The following is a 20,480-nucleotide window of genomic DNA, read 5'->3' on the forward strand; positions in this document are numbered from 1 at the left end:
AAGAGAAATTCCAAACTATATGACCTTTTGATATTCATCTTCTTTCTGTCTCACCCTACGGGTTTAACCCCTATGCTTCTCTCAAATACCTTTGGATAATTAAGTTGCTTGTGTCATGGAAAATAACTGTTTTGTATCTCATCAATTCCTGTCATACCAGCCCCCTACCTTGGGGGCATGCTGACTGTTAAGAAACCTGTAATTTCTGTCATATTTCAACAATAATTACCTCCATTGCTTTTCTATTTAACTCATGTCAATTTTGCTAATAAACAGACTCTAGGATTCTGGGACTCAAGGACTCAGATTCTAGATTCATGCTAAGAGTCCCCTGGTGTCTTTTACTTCATGTCACCCCTGTCGCGAGTGAGAAAGAACCAGCCCGTTACCTTTTCCCTGGAGGCAACCCTGCCGGAGAAGGAGAGAGACACCCCAAAACCACAGAATACCAGATCAGACCTACAGGGATGCAGAGGTTGCATAGGCTCCTGTGCTGACTATGGGCCTCAGATCAAATCTCTGGGGTTTACAGTCAACAATATTTATATTAATTTTTTTCAATTATGACACCATCTCCCCAGACAATAACTTAGGTCACCTGCATGTTAGATGAATTATTTTTTGTTTATGAGGCCTTATAGGTTTTAGGTATACAACAATTTATCTTCCAATTCATTGTCACACCAATACCCACAAGATCAAAGACTTTCCATAACTGATTTTGTAACCCTTGTCTTCCTTAGTGCTGTAGTACATGTACTCATATTTATTCAAGTAATTATTTGTTTTCTTTAAAGGAGAAGTCAGCTGACAGGGTATTACATCATCTAGTAGGGTACTGATAGGTAGGGCTATGCAATCAAGATAGATAAGGAGGCAATGATACATAGAAAGAAAATTTATACTTTTCAAAGGGACAAGAGGGCCAGAGGCAAGAGACAAAGTTGGTTCCATTGTTAGGATACAATGAACATTTATGGGTGGCTATGCATTGAAGTAAGAGGGAGAAAGGCAGGCAGTGGATACTGGTGTCTTGATTCTTTCTCTCAGGACATCCTTGGATGGTTATCACATTCATTATGTCTGGTGCCTGCAGTACATAGGAAAGAAAGAGTTTGTAGGGGCCACCTTGAAATGTTTGCTGAACATGACCATTGGTTATTTGTCATTTCCCTTGAAGAATGAGGTTTGGTTACTTGACAGGACTGTGAGTGACAGACTATGCACGAGTTAGTGTAACAGACTCTATCTTGGCTCATCAACTTTGTTATCAGTTAAGACAGAAACATGAAAACTCATTTGACACAACTGTTACTGTCTGCTTTTCACATGCTCTTTCCCCCCCCCATGGTGAAGCTTACCCTCTGATGTACTTTTTTTATTCCCTTTTGTTGCCCTTGTTTTTTATTGTTGTTGTTACTTATGTTGTGATTGATGTCGTCGTTGTTGGATAGGACAGAGAGAAATGGAGAGAGGAGGGGAAGACAGAGAGGGGGAGAGAAAGATAGACACCTGCAGACCTGCTTCACCACCTGTGAAGCGACTCCCCTGCAGGTAGGGATCCGGGAGCTCAAACTGGGATCCTTACGCCAGTCCTTGCACTTTGCACCACCTGCACTTAACTCACTGCACTACCGCCCGACTCCCACCCTCTGATGTATTTTGAATTTAATAAGCTGGAGAATTTATGATCGTGTGTATAATATTTCATTTTTCACTGTGCAATTAAACTCTTGAGTTTTATTTTATACCTCTACATCCTTTTCCTCATATGCCTATTAACACTCTTTCCCTCCAGCTCTTCTGTTTTTTTCTTATTCCACTGGGGCACTGCACAGCTCTATTTTATGGTAGTGTCAGAGATCTCTATGGCTTCACATGTTAGAATTCTGTTGCCTTCTGGTGGTGGAAATTGTGTGGAGTTGTACCCCTCTTATCCTATGGTTTTTGTCAGTGTTTCCTTTTTATAAATAAAAAAAATTTTTTAAATTCTGTTGCCTTACCACTATTGCTGTCTCCCCAGTCCCATTTAGTTATTGTTGAATTATGAAATTCACTGAGAGATAGTGAGATATTGCAAATGTTTTGGTACATTTTTTCCCCTAGTATTTAACATTTACACTTTTGTTCTCATGTCACTTCAAATTCCATCAAGAGTGCACAGGGATGATGTGCCTATGTGGTTTAGAATTAATCTATTCGTAATACATTTGATCTGTCTTTTATTCAGTGGAATGCTACTGTACAATAAAAAAAAGTTGAGCTGTATCAGTTGTGACAAAATGAATAGAACTGGAGGTGATTGTGTTCAGTGAAATAAGTGGTGCAGGACAGAGACCCCACGGATACTGAATATAGATTACTAAAGCAAATTAAATTACAAAAAAAACTGTCTTTTAGAGTTTGTAGAAAAATGGTAGTTATGGTCAGGGGATTTTGGTGAAGGGTGTGGTGACCTTCATGGGTGAGTATGAGATTACATCCCTGAGACCTTATATAGTTCAACATACTGTTAAATCACTAAACAACATTTTAAAAATTAAACAGTGTAGAATAAAGTTTGAGTTTTTCTATGAAAAGATATAAATTCATTTTAACATTCACAACACAGGAACCAAAGTCCAATTTTTTAACCACAATATATTTGTGAAATTCACAAAGCAAGGCCATTGATAAAAATAGCAACATCATAAAAAAAACCTTAATAATCTAAATGCATTCACAGAAGCACACTTTGCATTTTAGGCCAGTTTTAAATATTGTCTGACTTTCAACTTTCTTTTTCAACAGGAAAATCTCACATTAATGACAGGACGTAGGCAGCTCAATGTTTCAGTTGCTACATAGGGACCAAGAAGTAAGAGGTATTGCATAAATCCTGTAACATTTTTCAATAGTCAGATATCTACATGGACTAATATATTCCATTTTAAAAATTTTACTCTTTTATCCCTCAGATTTACTTATTGTCTTTTAGATGCATTGTTCTCATTTGCAGTAAAATACCATTCAACTGAATTGAATTCTATATTGATCTAAGTCAGTATACATAAGTTTCACTTAGATGTAAAATTTATGTCTTTTATTTATTTATTTATCATATTTATTTATTTTTCCTTTTGTTGCCTTTGTTTATTGTTGTTGTAGTTATTAATGTTGTTGTTATTGATGTCATCATTGTTAGATAGGACAGAGAGAAATCAAGAGAGGAGGGGAAAACACAGAGGTGGAGAGAAAGATAGACACCTGCAGACCTGCTTCACTGCCTGTAAAGTGACTCCCCTGCAGGTGGGGAGCCGGAAGCTTGAACCAGGATCCTTATGCTGGTCTTTGTGCTTACCTGCTGCGCTACTGCCCAACTCCCTATGTTTTTTGAAAGATATAATTACACAAAATCACATATTCATTATAGAAGTTATAGACATTACATAGCACAAAACTACTTTTGATATATATGTAAGTGTGTGTGCATTTTTTTTTTACCAAAAGCTGTAATTAAGTTTATAATTAAAAAAATGTTTATTTTTCAGCCAAGTCTGTCTTTTCTTGAATTTCTGAATTTTTTGTAAAATGGTATGGCTTTTTCTCTGCCTGTAGCAACTCCACTTTATCTGTTGATGCATTGTCATCAGTACTCATCAGCTTGGAAATTTAGCAACATTTTCTTTTTTCAATGAAAGTCAACATGAATGACTGGCTTAGGTTCATGATATCTTGATACTAGATCTAAAAAATAACAAGTAGGAGTTTTCTGTTGTACTTGTGCCTAAATTTATTACTGATAACACACATAAATGTCATTTAAAAAGCAGTCTACTTTTTCTGGTAAACTAACAGTAGAGCTAGCGTTTGAGGTCTCACATTTGAGAGCAGAAAGGACTAGAGCTGCAGCTCTGGAGTTACAGCCTGGTTACCTGTGATCACGCAGCCTCATGACTCCCTGGGTATAAGCAGACGTCATCCAAAATATACTGGCATTTAAAAAGTTATTTTGAAAAAAGTTGTTCATCTAGTTTTTTTTGTAAATAATATAGTTTAAAGCATTTTGAAATCAGTAATATATTTTAATGGAGTCATATATTTTAATAAAAAGTATGCAGTTTTATTGAGTTTCAAGTACATTATTTACCAATAGTCAGCCCATATCTAGAGCTTACTGTATATAGAGTGATCCAAGTGCTTTATTTGTATTAGTGAATTTAATTATAATAATACCACATGAGGTAGGAACATCTTAGAAATGAAAAGGCTAGTGTACAGAGTTGAGAAAAAAGAAAAGGAAGGAAAGAGGAAAGAAAGAAAGAGAAAAAGAAACTGCAAGGACATACAGTCCTTACATGGCAGAGCCAAAAATTTAAGTTTGGGAAGTTGGACTCCAAAACCTGTGTTCTCCAGGGCTAGACTTGGGGAAAGCTATAATTACACAGTAGAATAATTTGCTTACTTAACAAGTTAAATTAATTTATCTCAAAACTCATGAATGCATTCCTCTCCCTGGTAGCAAACATTTATATAATGCTTAATATATACCAGGTACTGTGGTAAGTACTTTACATAAATTTGCTTTTCCAGCCTGACATTATGATGGACAAAATTAACAACTTGTCATATATTGATGTGGATATTTCTAAATAAATAACTGGATTGCTGGTTAGACCAAACATCTAAGGAATATTTGCCCTCTTAATAATTTGAAACCAACTACAATAGACTGTTCACGTCAGTTCTTTATTTCCATCTTGTGCTTGTAGAAAAATATTCCCAACAGTTTTTCTTCTGTCTGAACTCCAGTTGTTGTGTAGATAACTAAATGCCATTGAAGAATAAATTAGAAATTCTTCTTAATAATACATCATAAATCTTGAAGCTGTTGTTTATGTATATAACAATGTTAATAGCAACTTCAAGTACACTTAAATATCTTTTAAGTGTCAACACTTGTTAATGATAATTCTCTTGTGATATTATTTATAAACCCAGGTTAGAATTGGGGTTCTGTTGTAAATCCTATGCGTCTCTATTCCAGCAATTGCATTTCTGGTCATGAGCCTTAGAAATGTGAAGTTCTGAATCTTCAGGGAAGATTGCTGTCTTCTTGCTAGAACAGGTGTTCCAGGTACCATCTGAGGTAAGTTTTGGCAGCCATGACAATTCTTCATTGTCTGTTGAAAATGATGTTCTGTCCATTTCCAAAGGGGAAAGCCACTTATAAATTCCATCTTATTCATAAGTATCACAGTTTACTTTGTGAGTAAGGGGCTTGTGTTAGTATTGTCTGTTGTGTCTTCATCCCTCAGTGTAGAGAGTTCACTCCCACATACACAAAAGCCAACAACTCATGAGAACTTCATCTGAATCTGAAGGATTTCTAGACATTCAACAAAAATCACAGACTCAAATCATATAAATATAAATAATATCTAAAATTCAAGCATTATAAGTCAACATTCCATGGACATAATTCATGGATTATTTACTCTAGATACCAGTCTTTGATGCAATCCAAGCTCTATACTGAGTCACTCTTGTGTAGACACCAGGCTTTTTTGGAAGAGCACATGATTGTCCCCAGCTGACTATACCAACAAGGTACCAGATGTCACGATTATCATAAACCAGAGGTCCCCCAGAGTCACCCTAGAGGAGAAAAAAAAGCATATTTAATATTGCTCGCTCTGTAGCTGAGGTGGTGACTCAGTGGGTAGAGTGCAGGACTTGCATGCATGAGGTCCTGTCTTTAATCCTTTGCTCTTATATGCAAAAGTGGTACTCTACTCTTTCACTCTCTGTCATTAAATAAATTATTTTTTAGTCACTACCGAGGTTTCACTTGCCTAGGTCTACTTTTTTCTCAGATAGAGAGAAATACCCAAAGAAGAAAAGACACCACCATATCAAAACTTCCCAGAGTGCAGTGGGGGTCAGGTTTAAACTTGGGTTGTATGCATTATGAAACAGGCATCCTCTCAGGAGAACTCCCTAGCCAACCTAAGTAAATATTTTTAAAAACATCATTTAAGGCTGGGAGGTAGCATAATGGTTATGCAAAAGACTTTCATGCCTGAGGCTTGACGGTCCCAGATTCAGTTTCTAGTGCCATCATAAACCAGAGCTGAGCAGTGCTCTGGTGAAAGAAGGAAGGAAGGAAGAAAAGGAAAGGAAAGGAAAGGGAAAAGAAAAGGAGAGAGAAGGAAAGGGAGGGGAAGGAAGCTGGGGAAAATGTCAGTACATCCTTTACAAGTATTGGGAAACTGTCTGAAATATTATGGTGGGGGAGGGGAGATGAAGGGAAGGGAGAGATGAAAGAGTGAGAAAGAGACCTCTTTGTGATGCCAGGGAATGAACCATGTGATCTCAAGAAAGATGGGGAAATTTCTCTCTTAGGACTTCTATTTTTTTTTTTAATTGGGAAGTAAAATTGTCAGTTGAGAATAAAGAGGTTTTGGAAAAATCCCAGAAGCTAAGCAAACTGAAAAATTTGGGAGAAATTCAGAGTGTTAAAATTTTGTGGTAATTTGAAAGAAAAATAAAAAGAAGCTTCAGGTTTTTATTGGAAACTTTAGGTGGAGACAGTATTTTCTGATGTGTATGTCTATGTGTGTTCAGAAGCATTTGGCATCCGAGGTGCTCAGGAGCTGGGGACTGGATGGTTGAATTCATGCTGCTTTGAGACATTTGATCAACAGAGACACTGAAAACAGAAATAAATACTAGCAAAATTATTTTAAAATCATGGTGACATCTAAACTGGATAAATAAACAGAAGAAAGAAAGCCTTGGACAAAATAGCCTTACTTTTTTGATGCTTTGACCCTGATATTGAGCTTACCTTACAGGCATCCACTTTTCCTTCCATGAACCCAGCGCATAACATGCCTGAAGTTATCAGACCATCATACACATCCTTCCTGTTACAGACATCAGTGCTTATGGTTTCCACTCTGGCTTGCCGAAGTTTATTTTGTGTAGGTCCTATTTCACAAATAGACAAACACAAAAGCAAAAAAAACAAAAAAGTTTTAATATATGACCATTATCTACCTATACAATATAAATATTACATTCTTAGATTATTAACATTAAATTTGGGCTAATTTCATATTCTAATTACTGAACACTTACATTAAGGAATCCATACACATACATGTGCTGAAATTATACCATGTGTGTGGGTCTTTAAGCTATTGGAATTCTTGAAACTACATGTATCACACACAAAAGCCCTTTTATCTCCTTCCTTCCTTCCTTCCTCTCTCTTTTTTCTTCTTCTCTTCATTACCAGAAAAAAAAAAGGGGGGCTTCACATGACTCCACCTCCACCACTCTCAGTGGTCATTGTTTTCTTTTTTTTTTATTATGAGAGAGACAAAGAAAATTGGCGGGGGGGGGGGAGATACTTGCAGCACTGTTTCACTGCTAGTGAAGTTTCCCCTGTGCAGTTGGATACCATGGGCCTGAACCCTGGTCCTTGTGCATGGCAATATGTATACTGTCATGTGTGGACTAGCCTCTTGCCCCAGTATTTATTTTTTTCAAGAGCAGAGAATTCATTACACTTATCTGTCCAACTAGAACACATTTCCATATAAAGAAATAAAGACTTAAAAAAGTAGACTGATTTTTCAAAAGATGCTTAAGTAAAGACCAGGAGTGTTCTTGCAGCATGATATAGCAGGGTGAGAGGTCAGGAGGAGAGGATCCTGTAGAAAGGAAAGTAGCATAGTGCGCCTGATTGAAATGAGTGTGCTTGAGCTAATACTAAGAGAAGACAAAAGAGATTCATAAAAACATGTCATAAAGTCAGACAAGAGATGCATGAGGAATTTGAGAAATTCTACATATAATAGAGCTTTGTCAGGGGAAAAAATAGTTTAAATATATTGGTATTATTCAGCTACTTTCTTCAGGATACCATTGGTAGAACTTTAAACATTTATTATTTTTCACTTGAAAAATTTTAGTGAATCTGTAGAACAAAATCAACTAGCTTCTAGAAATCTAAGTTTGGATTTTAATTCATAATATTTAAAATTTTACGTCTTTTAACTTTCTGGAAGGAAGGACAAAGGAAAAGAAACACTTATCCTATTAAATAATTAAAATAACAGAAAACAAGTAAATTAGGTTGAGTCACTTACCATCGTCTACAACAGACCCAAATCCAGTGACGAATACACTTGTTTTGGGTGGTAGTTTTATAGATGAGTCTGGAAGGCAGACTCTCTGGACTATGTTTGAAAACTCAACTCGTGTAGACATCTGGGCCAGAGCAATATCATTCTCATTTGTTTCTTTATGGTAATTTTCATGAAGGATAATTTTCCCCACACGACGTTGTACTGAAGGTGGTGTTATAGTTACACCAAAAGTAACAATCCATTGACTTGGGTCTTTGTTTCTGAAAAGAAAAAAACATAGGGTAAGCTTTCTGTTGTTTAATAGTATTCTTTTAAAAGAAAAGACCTTTTTCCCTCCAACTATGCTCTTGAAAAATCCCAATGATGGAAGAACTTATAGACAATGAACTTATAGAAAAGAGAGGTTAAAAAAATATATTGCTGAGACAAATAAGAGAATGAAAGTCCTTAAAATATTTTATGTACTCTAAAATTAAAATGAGACAGCAACTAAATTAAATGTTCGTTTTCTCTGTATCAATAATAACATTGAGGAGTTATGATTAGTCTCTAATCTTTTAATTTCTTGCTTGTTAGAAACTTCATGTTCCCTTTCCTCTAATTTTAATAAATTTGTAGTGATGGATTTTTATTTGTGTTGGATACTATATGTAAGAAGAGGTATTTCCCCTCTGTATTTTAACTTTTTGTTGGCTCTTGTTTACTGAGTCTTACTGTGATCTTTAAGAGTTTGTAATTTATCTGTTTCAAAACCCTCATGTGTACACAGGATATTTTTCCCACCCTACTCCTATACTTTTCCTCCACATTAAGGGCTGATCAGTATAACTGCATGTCATGGTCATAACTCCATGTCACGGTCTTAGTGTTCTTACCATCCTTTTATCTGGCCAGATTAGCCCTTTATGCTATTTTTTCTTTCTTTTCTTTGTCCTTTCTCTCGTTCTCTCTCTCTCGTTCTCTCTCTCTCTCTCCCTCTCTCCCTCTCCCCTTCTCCCTCTCCCTCTCCCTCTCTCTCTCTCTCAGTACTGTAAGTGTCTTGTTCATGCATGATTCTATTGCTCTTTCTCCAACTTTTTCATTCTTTTTATTTCAGATAGAGAGAGGAGAGATTGAGAGGGGTGCACCCGGTTAAGCGCACACATACCCAGGTTCAAGCCCTCAGGCCCCACCTGCAGGGGGAAATTTTCACAAGCAGCGAAGCAGGTCTGTGGGTGTCTCTGTCTCTCTCCCTCTCTATCTCCCCTTCCCTCTCAACTTCTGACTGCCTCTAATCAATATACAAAAGTGATAAAAAATTAAAAGAAAGATGAAAACCTTTTAACAGAGAAAGAGACTATAGTCTACCAACTGTGGGGGTCCACAAGATTATATAACAAGTATATTCTAGCTGGTTTTATCACCTTTTTACCTCATCTTTTCCCAGTTCTCTTTTTTCTATTTATTCCCATTAAGAATGACTAGAGTCTACGGCCATACCACCCTGAACACGCCCGATCTCGTCTGATCTCGGAAGAATGACTAGAAATACAGAAACTGAAAATTCTCTGTGTAAAAGAATTGTGTAGAAGGAAATAACACAGAGAATTCATAAAGGGGATTTCCTCTTCATGCATGCAGCATTACTGTGCTGATGAATCATAAACATTCAGATGTCCCAAAAAACCTGCAAGATCAGTGGTTTTCACAGTACTGTACTGCCCCAGGGATGAGCAGGCAGAGTCTAGGGTGGGAGTTGGGATTAGAGGGGGGCAGGGACCAGGAGGTTGGGGGAAGGCTCCTCTCTTGACTATTTTACTTACACTTTAAAGTAAGATGTTAGTCATAGCAGAAATAATAGGGCTTAGGCATTCAGTTGGAAACTAGATTTTTGGTTGAAGACATATGATTTCATTTATTGGGGAGCTTGTAAATTAACTGAGCACACAAAATAGAAATAGCCTACCCTTTTTTAAAAATAATTTTATTAGTGATTTAATATTGATTTACAAAATTATAAGATAATGGATACAACTTTGCACAGTTCCTACCACCAGAGTTCTGGATCCTCCACTCCCTTCTATAAGCTACAGCAGTCATCCCAAGGTTGCAGATATGGGTTAACTACCATTCCTACAGCTATCTGTCTATCTCTGTATGTATCTGCCCTTTTTTCCCCATGGTCTCATTTTCTCTTCCTTTCCAAATCACACCTACACCTACTACTCTTCTGAATTTTCCTCCTTTTTTGCTCTTCTCTCTCTGGGTTCTGATGGAGTTGGAGTTCAAAGCCCTCTGGTCATCCCCTATTATTTCTTCTCCACTGGGAGTATGGATCAAAATTATTTTGTGGGGGGTACAAAAGGTGGGAGTTCTAGCTTCTGTAATTTCTTCTCCGTTGGACCTGGGCATTGACAGGTTGATCCATACCCCTGGTCTGCTTCCGTCTTGTCCTGTTGGGGTAGGGCTCTGGAGAGGTGGGGTTCCAGGACATATTGGTGAGGTCATCTGTCCTTGAAAGTCAGGAGGGAATCATGATAGCAATATCTGCATCTTAGTTAGCTTATCCTTTTTTTACATTGTCAAACAGAAAGTATATGTTGTAGAACCAGATCAAGATGATGATTTGTGAATGAGGACATGGAAACTCAGGAGTTCCATGACTCATCCACCAGAGTTATTGCTGGGGCTCACTGCCTGCATGATAAATTGATACACTACACCTGGCTGTCATTCCTGCCCTACCCCTTCCTTCCTCTCACCCTCCCTCCTTCCCTTCCTTCCTTCCTACCTTCCCCCTTCCTCTCTTCCTTTATCTATCTCTCTCTTTATTTCCTTCCTCTTTTACTTGGCAGGACTGAGAGAAAATGAGAATTAATAGGGATATATAAGTGGAAAGAAAAAGAGACACCTGTAGCACTGCTTCATCTCTATTGAAGCTCCCCCCCACCCCTTAACAGATGGGGACTGAGTGGCTTTAACTTGGGTCCTTGTATTTGATAATGTGTACACTCTACCTGGAGTGCCACTGCCTGGCCCTCATCGTTACTTTCCTCATCAACATATCTTCAAAATGCATCTTGTGACAGTCATTATGTATTATTATTACTCTCAGTGGTTAATTCCTGTACAGTCTGTCAACATATAGAAACATACTGAAACTACACTTCAGACACTATATCTTATATTCTCCACTACATATTAATAAATAAACATTCAGGTCTTATTCCTAATTCATATAAATAGGGTCCAATTATAAGGTGAAATATATGACACTTCCAAAAAAAAAAAAGTGTGAAACTGACCTAGGCAAACTGAAAAGGTCAGAAAACTTAGCATATTATAAGTCCACCAAAGGAAAAGATACAAGTTTTCTTTTTTTTCTCTCCCCACTTCTCCCTCTCTCCAATCACAGTAAATTTGTTAAATCACCCTCATTATACTTTTACACATAAAGAAAGGGTGTGGGCATCTTGGAGTTGTATGGGTGTTGCCCTTAGAAAGCTCATAATGAAGAGTCATATGGAATTACCAAGGCTAGTTTCCTCTAACAAGGGTGTGTGAATAGTGCCACTGGCCAGGACTTTATTCAGAAGTTTTATCTCTTGATATTTTAAATGAAAAAGTTTGTGTGCCCTGATGGTAAAGTCTCAGGGAGGACAGAAAGTGTGTCCTTAATCTCCAGGGGCAGTAGCATGCCTGTGTACATCTATGCACATGAACTGACACATCTGACTTTTAAAAGCAGCATCAGTGAAAGGCAAAGTAGAGCTCCTATAAAGTTGTATATGACCAGCTTTTATGCTGTGAGGGCAATGAAACCAGAGGTAGGTGTGGAGGCTTTGGCAATGGGGTAGGCCTCTCCCACACACTTTTGGACCACACATGTCTATAAGGGCTCTTGGATGATGCAGTTGCAAGGGAGACCTTCATAAGAGTTAGCTTTTCCCCCTTATTTATAATGTGTTGGTGAATGTTGATAGTTATGAAGTAGAGATATTAATCATTTTAAAAAATGAGTTGAAATGGCTGGTTTTGCTCTGGGAATGTAAACTTGATATATTTATAACAGATTTTTTTGGACAATAAAATGTGTGAAACTAGATAGTCTATAATCTTACAACCTTATAAACACTATTAATCACAAATAAAATAGCTTGAAAAACAAATAATTCATGATATGACAGGAGATAAAACTATTGACACAATTATTTAGGGAATATGTAGCAAGAGCTTTAAGAGTGATGCAAAACAAACATCACAGATATAGGGGCTGGGTGGTGGTGCACCTGGTTGAGTGCGCATGTTACAATGTGCAAGAACCCGGGTTGGAGCCCCCAGTCCCTGCCTGTAGGAGGAAAGCTTTGCGAGAGGTGAAGCAGTGTTGCAGGTGTCTCTCTGTCTCTATCCCTGTCTCTGCACCCCCTCTCGATTTCTGGTTGTCTCTATCCAATAATAAATAAAGATAATAGAAAAAAAATTAAAAACATCACAGATATTGAGAGGAGAGGGGAAGAAAATATTGGGTCATGGAGTAAACATTAGGAGACAGAACAGGATCCACTGTGAATGGAGCAGAGAATAAACTGAGGAGCCTGGATGCCTGCCAATTACTGAGTCAAAGGCAACCAACCACCAGGAAAAGAAGATTCACAACAGCTCCATCAACTTACTTGCGGAAGCAGTGAGCTGCTGTGAGCAGCCAAGTGTTGCTGATGAGACTGGCTCCACACTGATGGCCCGACCCTATGAGCTGGAGGCTGGCCTGCCAAGGCCACTCTCCTTCCATGGCTGTTTGCCTTCCTTGCACAATCCTTTCAGTAGAAGATGATGCCGGTAATGGCATGTTGGAAGAAGTCATCCTTATTCCACAGCCTATTACAAAATTATACATTAGCTTGCTTTCATGGGAAAGGAGGGGGAGAGAAACATACATATTCTAACTGTCACTGGATACAGATATTTATACTGTACCTGCTACTCCTAAATCCATTCCTAAGCACTCAGCCTCTGAGGTTATTTATTTATTTATTTATTTACCTCCAGGGTTATTACTGGGGCTCAGTGCCTGCACCACAAATCCATTGCTCTTGGCAGCCATCTTTTTTTCTGTTGTTGTTACTGGATAGAACAGAAAGAAATTGAGAGAGGAGAGGAAGACAGAGAGGGGGAGAGAAATATGGACACCTGCAGACTTGCTTCACTGCTTGCAAACCTATCAAAATATATGGGACACAGCTAAGGCAGTACTAAGAGGGAAGTTCATAGCCATACAAGCACACATTAGGAAACAAGAAAAACCTCAAATAAACAACCTGATTGCACAAACTAAAGACCTAGAAGAAGAACAATGGAACCTTAAAGCAACCAGAAGGACAGAAATAACTGAATTTAGGGCAGAAATAAATAGCATTGAAAATAAGAAAACCATATAAAAGATCAGTAAAAGTAAATGTTGGCTATTTGAAAGAGTGAACAAAATCGACAAACCTTTAGCCAGACTCACAAAACAAAAAAGGGAGAAGACCCAAATAAATCAGATTGTAGATGAAACAAGAGATATCACAACAGACACCACAGAAATTCAACATATCATGTGAGGCTTCTATGAACAACTATATGCCACCAAATTAGAGAACCTGGAAGAAACAGATGATTTCCTAGATACCTACAAACTTCCAAAATTAAATAAAGAACTAGATAATATGAACAGGCCAATGATAGACAGAAGAATTGAAACAGTTATCAAAAACCTTTCCAAGAATAAAAGTGCTAGACCAGAAGGTTTTACAAATAAATTCTACAAAACATTCAAGGAAGAGTTAATCCCTCTACTTTTAAAACTCTTCCAGAAGATTGAAGACACTGGAATACTCCCTTCCAGCTTCTATGAAACCAATATCACTCTGATACCAAAATCAGGCAGGGACACAACTAAAAAAGAAAACTATAGACCAATACCTCTGATGAACATAGATGCTAAAATATTGAACATAATTCTAGCTAACCAGATACAGCAGTATATTAAAAAGATTGTTCATTATGACCAAGTGGGAATCCCAGGGATTCAAGGTTGGTTTAATATACATAAATCAATCAGTGTGATCCTCCAAATCAATAAAAGCAAGACCAAAAACCACATGGTCATATCAATAGATGCAGAGAAAGCCTTTGACAAAATACAACATCCCTTTATGAACAAAATACTACAAAAAGATGGGAATAGATGGAAAATTCCTCAAGATAGTGGAGTCCATATATAGCAAACCTACAGCCAACATCATACTCAATGGTGAAAAACTGGAATCATTTCCCCTAAGATCAGGTACTAGACAGGGCTGCTCACTATCACCATTGCTATTCAACATAGGGTTGGAAGTTCTTGCCATAGCAATCAGGTAGGAGCAAGGAATTAAAGGGATACAGATTGGAAGAGAAGAAGTCAAACTCTCCCTACTTGCAGATGGCATGATACTATACATAGAAAAACCTAAGGAATCCAGCAAGAAGCTTTTGGAAATCATTAGGCAATACAGTAAGGTGTCAGGCTACAAAATTAACATACAAAAGTCAGTGGCATTTCTTTATGCAAACACTAAGTTAGAAGAAGAAGAAATCCAGAAATCAGTTTCTTTTACAATAGCAACAAAAACAATAAAATATCTAGGAATAAACCTAAGAAAAGAAGTGAAAGACTTGTATGCTGAAAGTTATGAGTTACTACTCAAGGAAATAGAAAAAGACACGAAGACATGGAAAAATATTCCATTTTCATGGGTTAGAAGAAATAACATCATCAAAATGAATATACTGCTGAGAGCCATACACAAATTTAGTGCTATCCCCATCAAAATCCCAACTACATTCTCCTACCCCCCATCATTTTATTTAAATTTTTTATTTATAAAAGGAAACACTAGAGAGTTGGGCAGTAGTGCAGGGGGTTAAGCGCACATGGTGTGAAGCACAGGGACCGGTATAAGGATCCCGGTTCGAGCCCCCGGCTCCCCACCTGCAGAGGAGTCGCTTCACAGGCAGTGAGGCAGGTCTGCAGGTGTCTATCTTTCTCTCCCTCTCTCTGTAGTCCCCTCCTCTCTCCACTTCTCTCTGTCCTATCCAACAACGAACAACATCAATAATGGCAATAATAATAACCACAATGAGTCTACAACAACAAGGGCAAGAAAAGGGGGAAAAATGGCCTTCAGGAGTGGTGGATTCATGGTGCAGGCACCGAGCCCAGCAATAACCCTGCAGGGAAAAAATACATAAATAAACAAACAAACAAATAAATAAATAAATAAATAAATGGGGGGAGGACATGGACAGAATATTCACCACAGAAGAGATCCAAAAGGCTGAGAAACACATGAAAAAATGCTCTTAAGTCTTTGATTGTCAGTGAAATGCAAATAAAGACAACAATGAGATACCACTCACTCCTGTGAGAGTGTCATATATCAGAAAATGTAGCAGCAACAAATGCTGGAGAGGTTGTGGGGTCAAAGGAACCCTCCTGCACTGCTGGTGGGGATGTAATCTGGTCCAACCTCCATGCTGAGTAGTCTGGAGAGCCCTCGAAGGGCTATGACCCTGCAATTCCTCTCCTGGGGATATATCCTAAGGAACCCAACACACCACTCCAAGAAGATTTGTATACCCATGTTCATAGCAGCACAATTTGTAATAGCCAAAACCTGGAAGCAACCCAGGTATCCAACAACACATGAGTGGCTGAGCAAGTTGTGGTATATATACACAATGGAATACTACTCAGCTATTAAAAATGGTAATTTCACTGTTTTCAGCCCATCTTGGATGGAGCATGAAGATATCATGTTAAGTGAGATAAGTCAGAAACGGATGAATATGGGATGATCTCACTTATAAGAAAATGTTGAAAAACAAGATCAGAAGAGAAATCTGAACTGGAATTGGCATATTGCACCAAAGTAAAAGACTCTAGGGTGGGCAGGGGGAGAATACAGGTCCTGGAAAAGGATGACAGAGGACCTAGTGGGTGTTGTATTGTTATGTGGAAAACTGGAAAATGTTATGTATTTACAAACTATTGTATTCACTGTCAAATGTAAAACATTAATTCCCTCAATAAAGGGGAAAAATCTTCAATTGATTAGACTTCAATCAACTTTAAATGTTGTTTGAAAATATATTGTTATGTTCTAACAATGCATTGTGTATAGTTTTATTAAAAATCAAGAATTTTTCCCAAAAAGAGTTTCATTCAAAAACATAAAAACAGCTGTCAAAGTAATGTTGACATGATCATCATAATTTCCTTAGGATATTAACTTTAGCTTAAGGTAATAGTGTTTAATAATACTTTCTTTGTTTCTTATACTCAGCATATTTTTTAAGGATGGCTAACTTTTTTATTTCTTTATTGGGGGATTAATGTTTTACAGTCAACAATAAATACAGTAGTTTGTACATGCATAACATTTCTCATTTTTCCACACAACACTACAACCCCCACTAGGTACTTTCTCATCCTGTTCCAGGCCCTGAACTCCCCACCCACTCAAAGTCTTTTACTTTGGTGCAATACACCAATTCTAGTCAAAGTTCTGCTTAGTGTTTTCTCTTCTGATCTTGTTTTTCAACTTCTGCCTATGAATGAGATCATCCCATATTCATTCTTATGTTTCTGACTTATTTCACTTAACATGATTTCTTCAGGCTGCAGATGGCTAATTTCTATTATTACATTAAGGTCATAATGATGTTGTTGGCTTTTTTGGTACATCTTTACTGACAATATGCATGTGTCCTAAAATTTTATATAGAAAAGATATTTTTAGAGATATGTCTGTTTTCTGAATTTATGTAGAATCTCATTTAGGGGACTTTAGCCATTTTAGATAAAGGCTTATTTATGTTCTGGGGCCGGGTTGTGGCACACCTGTTTGAACACAGATGTTATAATTCTTAACGACCCAGGTATGAGTCCCCGGTCTCCACCTGTAGGGGGAAAGCTTTGTGAGTAGTGAAAAGGTGCTGTAGGTCTCTGTCTCTTCCCAATCTCTTCTTTCCCTCTCAGTTTCCAACTATCTCTGTCAAATAAAGATTAGAAAAATGTTTTTAAAACATAAAAAAATATTCTGATCTTAGCAGTAGAGTGTATGAAAATGCTATCAACTGCCCCTATTGTAGCACTAGTCCTATTAGTTAGTGACAACATTATTCTCTCTTTTCAGCTCTTTTCGTGGGATGTCTTAGTCTATTCCTTATAATAAACCAAAATAGTATAGGCTAGGTGCCTTATGTACAAACTAGATGGAGACGGCAGTGGCGCACCCGGTAGAAAGCACACAGTACCTTGCACAAGAATCATGGTTCAACCTCCCATTCCCACCTGTAACTGGGAAACTTCACAAGTGGTGAAGCATTCTCTCAAAACTCTCTCTCCTTTCTTCTCAATTTTTTTCTGTCTCTATCAAAAATAAATAAATAAATAAATAAATAAAGATAAATAAAAGCAGTGGTCACCAGGAGCAGTGAATTCTTTATGTAGGCACTCAGTTCCAGTGATAACCCTGGGACCCAGGTGGCAATGTAAATAAATAAATAAATAAATAAATATTTTTTCACAGTATAGTGGTTGGAAATTCAAGATTAAGGTGCCACCATTATTGAGCAAGGGTTCTTTCTCAACTTGCAAATTTCTTGCTATATTGTCACATGGCAGAGAGGACCAAGAAGGCCTCTGGAGATTCTTTTGAAGGTTCTAACACATCATGAAAATTTCCCCACCCTCATAACAGGTATTTCCCAAAGTTCTCATCTACCAATACTACCACCTTTAAGAGTTAAGATGCCAACTTATAAAATTAAGGTGCCAACCTATAAAATATGGGCGCTCACATTCAGACCATCACATAAGGTAACTGTTTTCATAGAACTTTTTACTTTTCCTGTATCCCTAAATAGGAATGTGTAGTAGGAATTACGACTACTGAACACACACATAAAGAAATGAATTGATGTGTCACAGTGAAATTGTTCAAACTGCAGTTTCTGCTTGGTGACCTGATTTCAAACTTCTAAACTCCAGACTCTGCCTGGAAAATGAGCACAGTGATCTAGAAAATAAGTGGGGGTCGGGTGGTAGCGCAGCAGGTTAAGTGCACATAGTGGGAAGCTCAAGGACCAGTTTAAGGATCCCAGTTCAAGCCCCCAGCTCCCCACCTCACAAGAGGTGAAACAGGTCTGCAGTTGTCTATCTTTATCTCCCCTGCTCTGTCTCCCCTCCTCTCTCGAGTTCTCTCTGTCCTATCCAATAACAACATCAATGGCAACAATAACAATAATGATAACAAGGGCAACAAAATGGGAAAAAAAATGGCCTCTAGGAGCAGTGGATTCATAGTGCAGGCACCGAGCCCCAGCAATAACCCGAGAGGAAATAAAAAGGAAAGAAAAGAAACGAAGTGCAAAATGTGGTGAAGGCTAGGTCTCTTGGTAAAGTTACAGGCTAGAGAGTTCCATAAAGAAAGTAACCTACATAGGAATAAAGATTGCACTAGTCTTTGACCTTTACAGTAGAAATTCTGGAAGAAAATGGTGTAATGTGTTGTAATTATGTTGGAAAGTTTAAGAGCCAATAATTCTAAAAGAAATTGAGATAACAGAAATAGGAGAATAGAAAATGTATATGCTAGATAGTTCAACAAAAATGCAAGAAAGCTGTAACCCGAAAGGGCCTAACTGGTTAATACAGTAAGATCTTCTCATAAATTTTCAGAAAATATTTTAAAAGATTATGAACATGTTCAAGATGTGGTTCTTACAATACCAACAAAATGTTTTTTACTGTGGTCCATAAGTCAAAAACAAAATTGTATTTTGTGTAAACTTATCAATTTGAATTTATTTTAAATATTAAAATAAATAAATAATAAAATACTAAATGACTTACAAAACAATAAAATGAGAAGATAAAGCACAATAGTTTCTACTAACTTTTTGAAGCTTTTATTATTTTTACTATGAAGAGCATATTTAATTGTGAGACTTTGAACTTACGACTATTAAGAAGATTCCTCATCTTCTTGCTGTCAATTGCTAGAATTAAACAGAACATGAATTATTTGGTTGAAGAACATACTTCTATTTTTATATGATTTTGTTCAAATGGTTATTATGAGAAATTCTTACTGTTAAAAATACCTGTATTTCAAGGAAGCAAGCATGTGATTTTTCATAGTCAAGGTCTCCCTGCCATATATATATATATATATCTCCATGGAAATACTGAACAAGGACAAAAAACTGAACTGGAACACCCATTGGATATAAAACACATGCTGAGGACATCTGGTAGTAGAGCACATAGTTCAAAGCATGAGGACCCATTCAAGGATCCCGGTTCAAGTCTCATGCTCCCCACCTGCAGGGGGTCATGTCACAAGTAGTGAAGCCAGTGTCTCTCTCTTTATCTCCCCTTCCCCTCTCAATTTATCTTTGTCCTATTAAAAAAAAAAAAAAAGGAAAGGAAAGAAAAAAATGGCCTATAGCAGCAGTAGTGCTAGTACTGAGCCCCAGACAGATGTTGAAGCTTGAGGGACAAATAAGATATATTTCCTGACCGTATGTAATATTTATAATCTTATTTGAAACACATGATTTTACTGCCTCTTCTTTTGCATTGATACAGAAAAGTAAAAATGCCTTTCAACTTGGATTTCAGTTAGCTGTGAAATAGTTAAGTATCTTAGTATTTTCAAACCTCATTTTTTTCGTGTATTTTGGTGGAAAAAGACTTTTTCTAATTTTTTTTCTCAGTAATAGATGAGAAAATGAATGAACTGCTTTTGGGTGGAAGTAATTCACAGATCATCCAATTATTATTTTAGCAGTACTCCATACTGTTTTGTATGTATCAGTGGCAAATTTGTAAAATAGGAGAACAGATTAACTTACATCGTTATGAATCAACAAATAAAACTGAAAGAACTAAAAGAAGACGGTAAAAAACAAACAAAAAAAACTTACGTGTGACTGTAAATGATGGTCTACTTATAGTCAATGGCAGATGCTTTGTCTTTAGACTTTGATATAAAGTCCTTTCAATTTTTTTCTTGATTCGCTCAGCACTGTTAGTAGCTGAGTATCGAAACATGAGCACCACAAGGACATTTACACCCACACCGTGTTCATCTGGACTGAAGAACAGTAAAGCAGATAAATAGGAATAGGAATAGCTCTCAAGTCAGTAACTACTTTCACTGATTACATTACATTCAAATAAAATAATGATGTTATATATGCATAACAATTTAAAATTGTGGGGCTGGGTGGTGGCATACCTGGTTGAGTGCATGTTACTGTACGCAAGGACCC

At 37.2% G+C, this 20,480-nt stretch overlaps 1 protein-coding gene across 1 annotated transcript in view; it reads right to left on the minus strand.

Moving 5' to 3' along the window:
- Positions 1-4,774: 4,774 nt before the first annotated feature.
- The window catches only part of LOC103119994 (transmembrane serine protease 11F), an 88,410-nt gene continuing 72,704 nt past the window's right edge, over positions 4,775-20,480 (minus strand). The window contains exons 6-11 of the mRNA XM_060188609.1: positions 20,133-20,302; positions 19,164-19,202; positions 12,791-12,992; positions 8,139-8,398; positions 6,830-6,972; positions 4,775-5,637 (exon numbers count right to left, since the gene is read on the minus strand). Of these exons, the coding sequence (XP_060044592.1) occupies positions 5,479-5,637; positions 6,830-6,972; positions 8,139-8,398; positions 12,791-12,992; positions 19,164-19,202; positions 20,133-20,302 (973 nt within the window). The 3' untranslated portion in view covers positions 4,775-5,478. The remainder of the gene's footprint in view (positions 5,638-6,829; positions 6,973-8,138; positions 8,399-12,790; positions 12,993-19,163; positions 19,203-20,132; positions 20,303-20,480) is intronic.

The sequence above is a fragment of the Erinaceus europaeus genome, chromosome 3 (assembly GCF_950295315.1).
Source record: "Erinaceus europaeus chromosome 3, mEriEur2.1, whole genome shotgun sequence".
In the NCBI taxonomy this organism is placed as follows: domain Eukaryota; kingdom Metazoa; phylum Chordata; class Mammalia; order Eulipotyphla; family Erinaceidae; genus Erinaceus; species Erinaceus europaeus.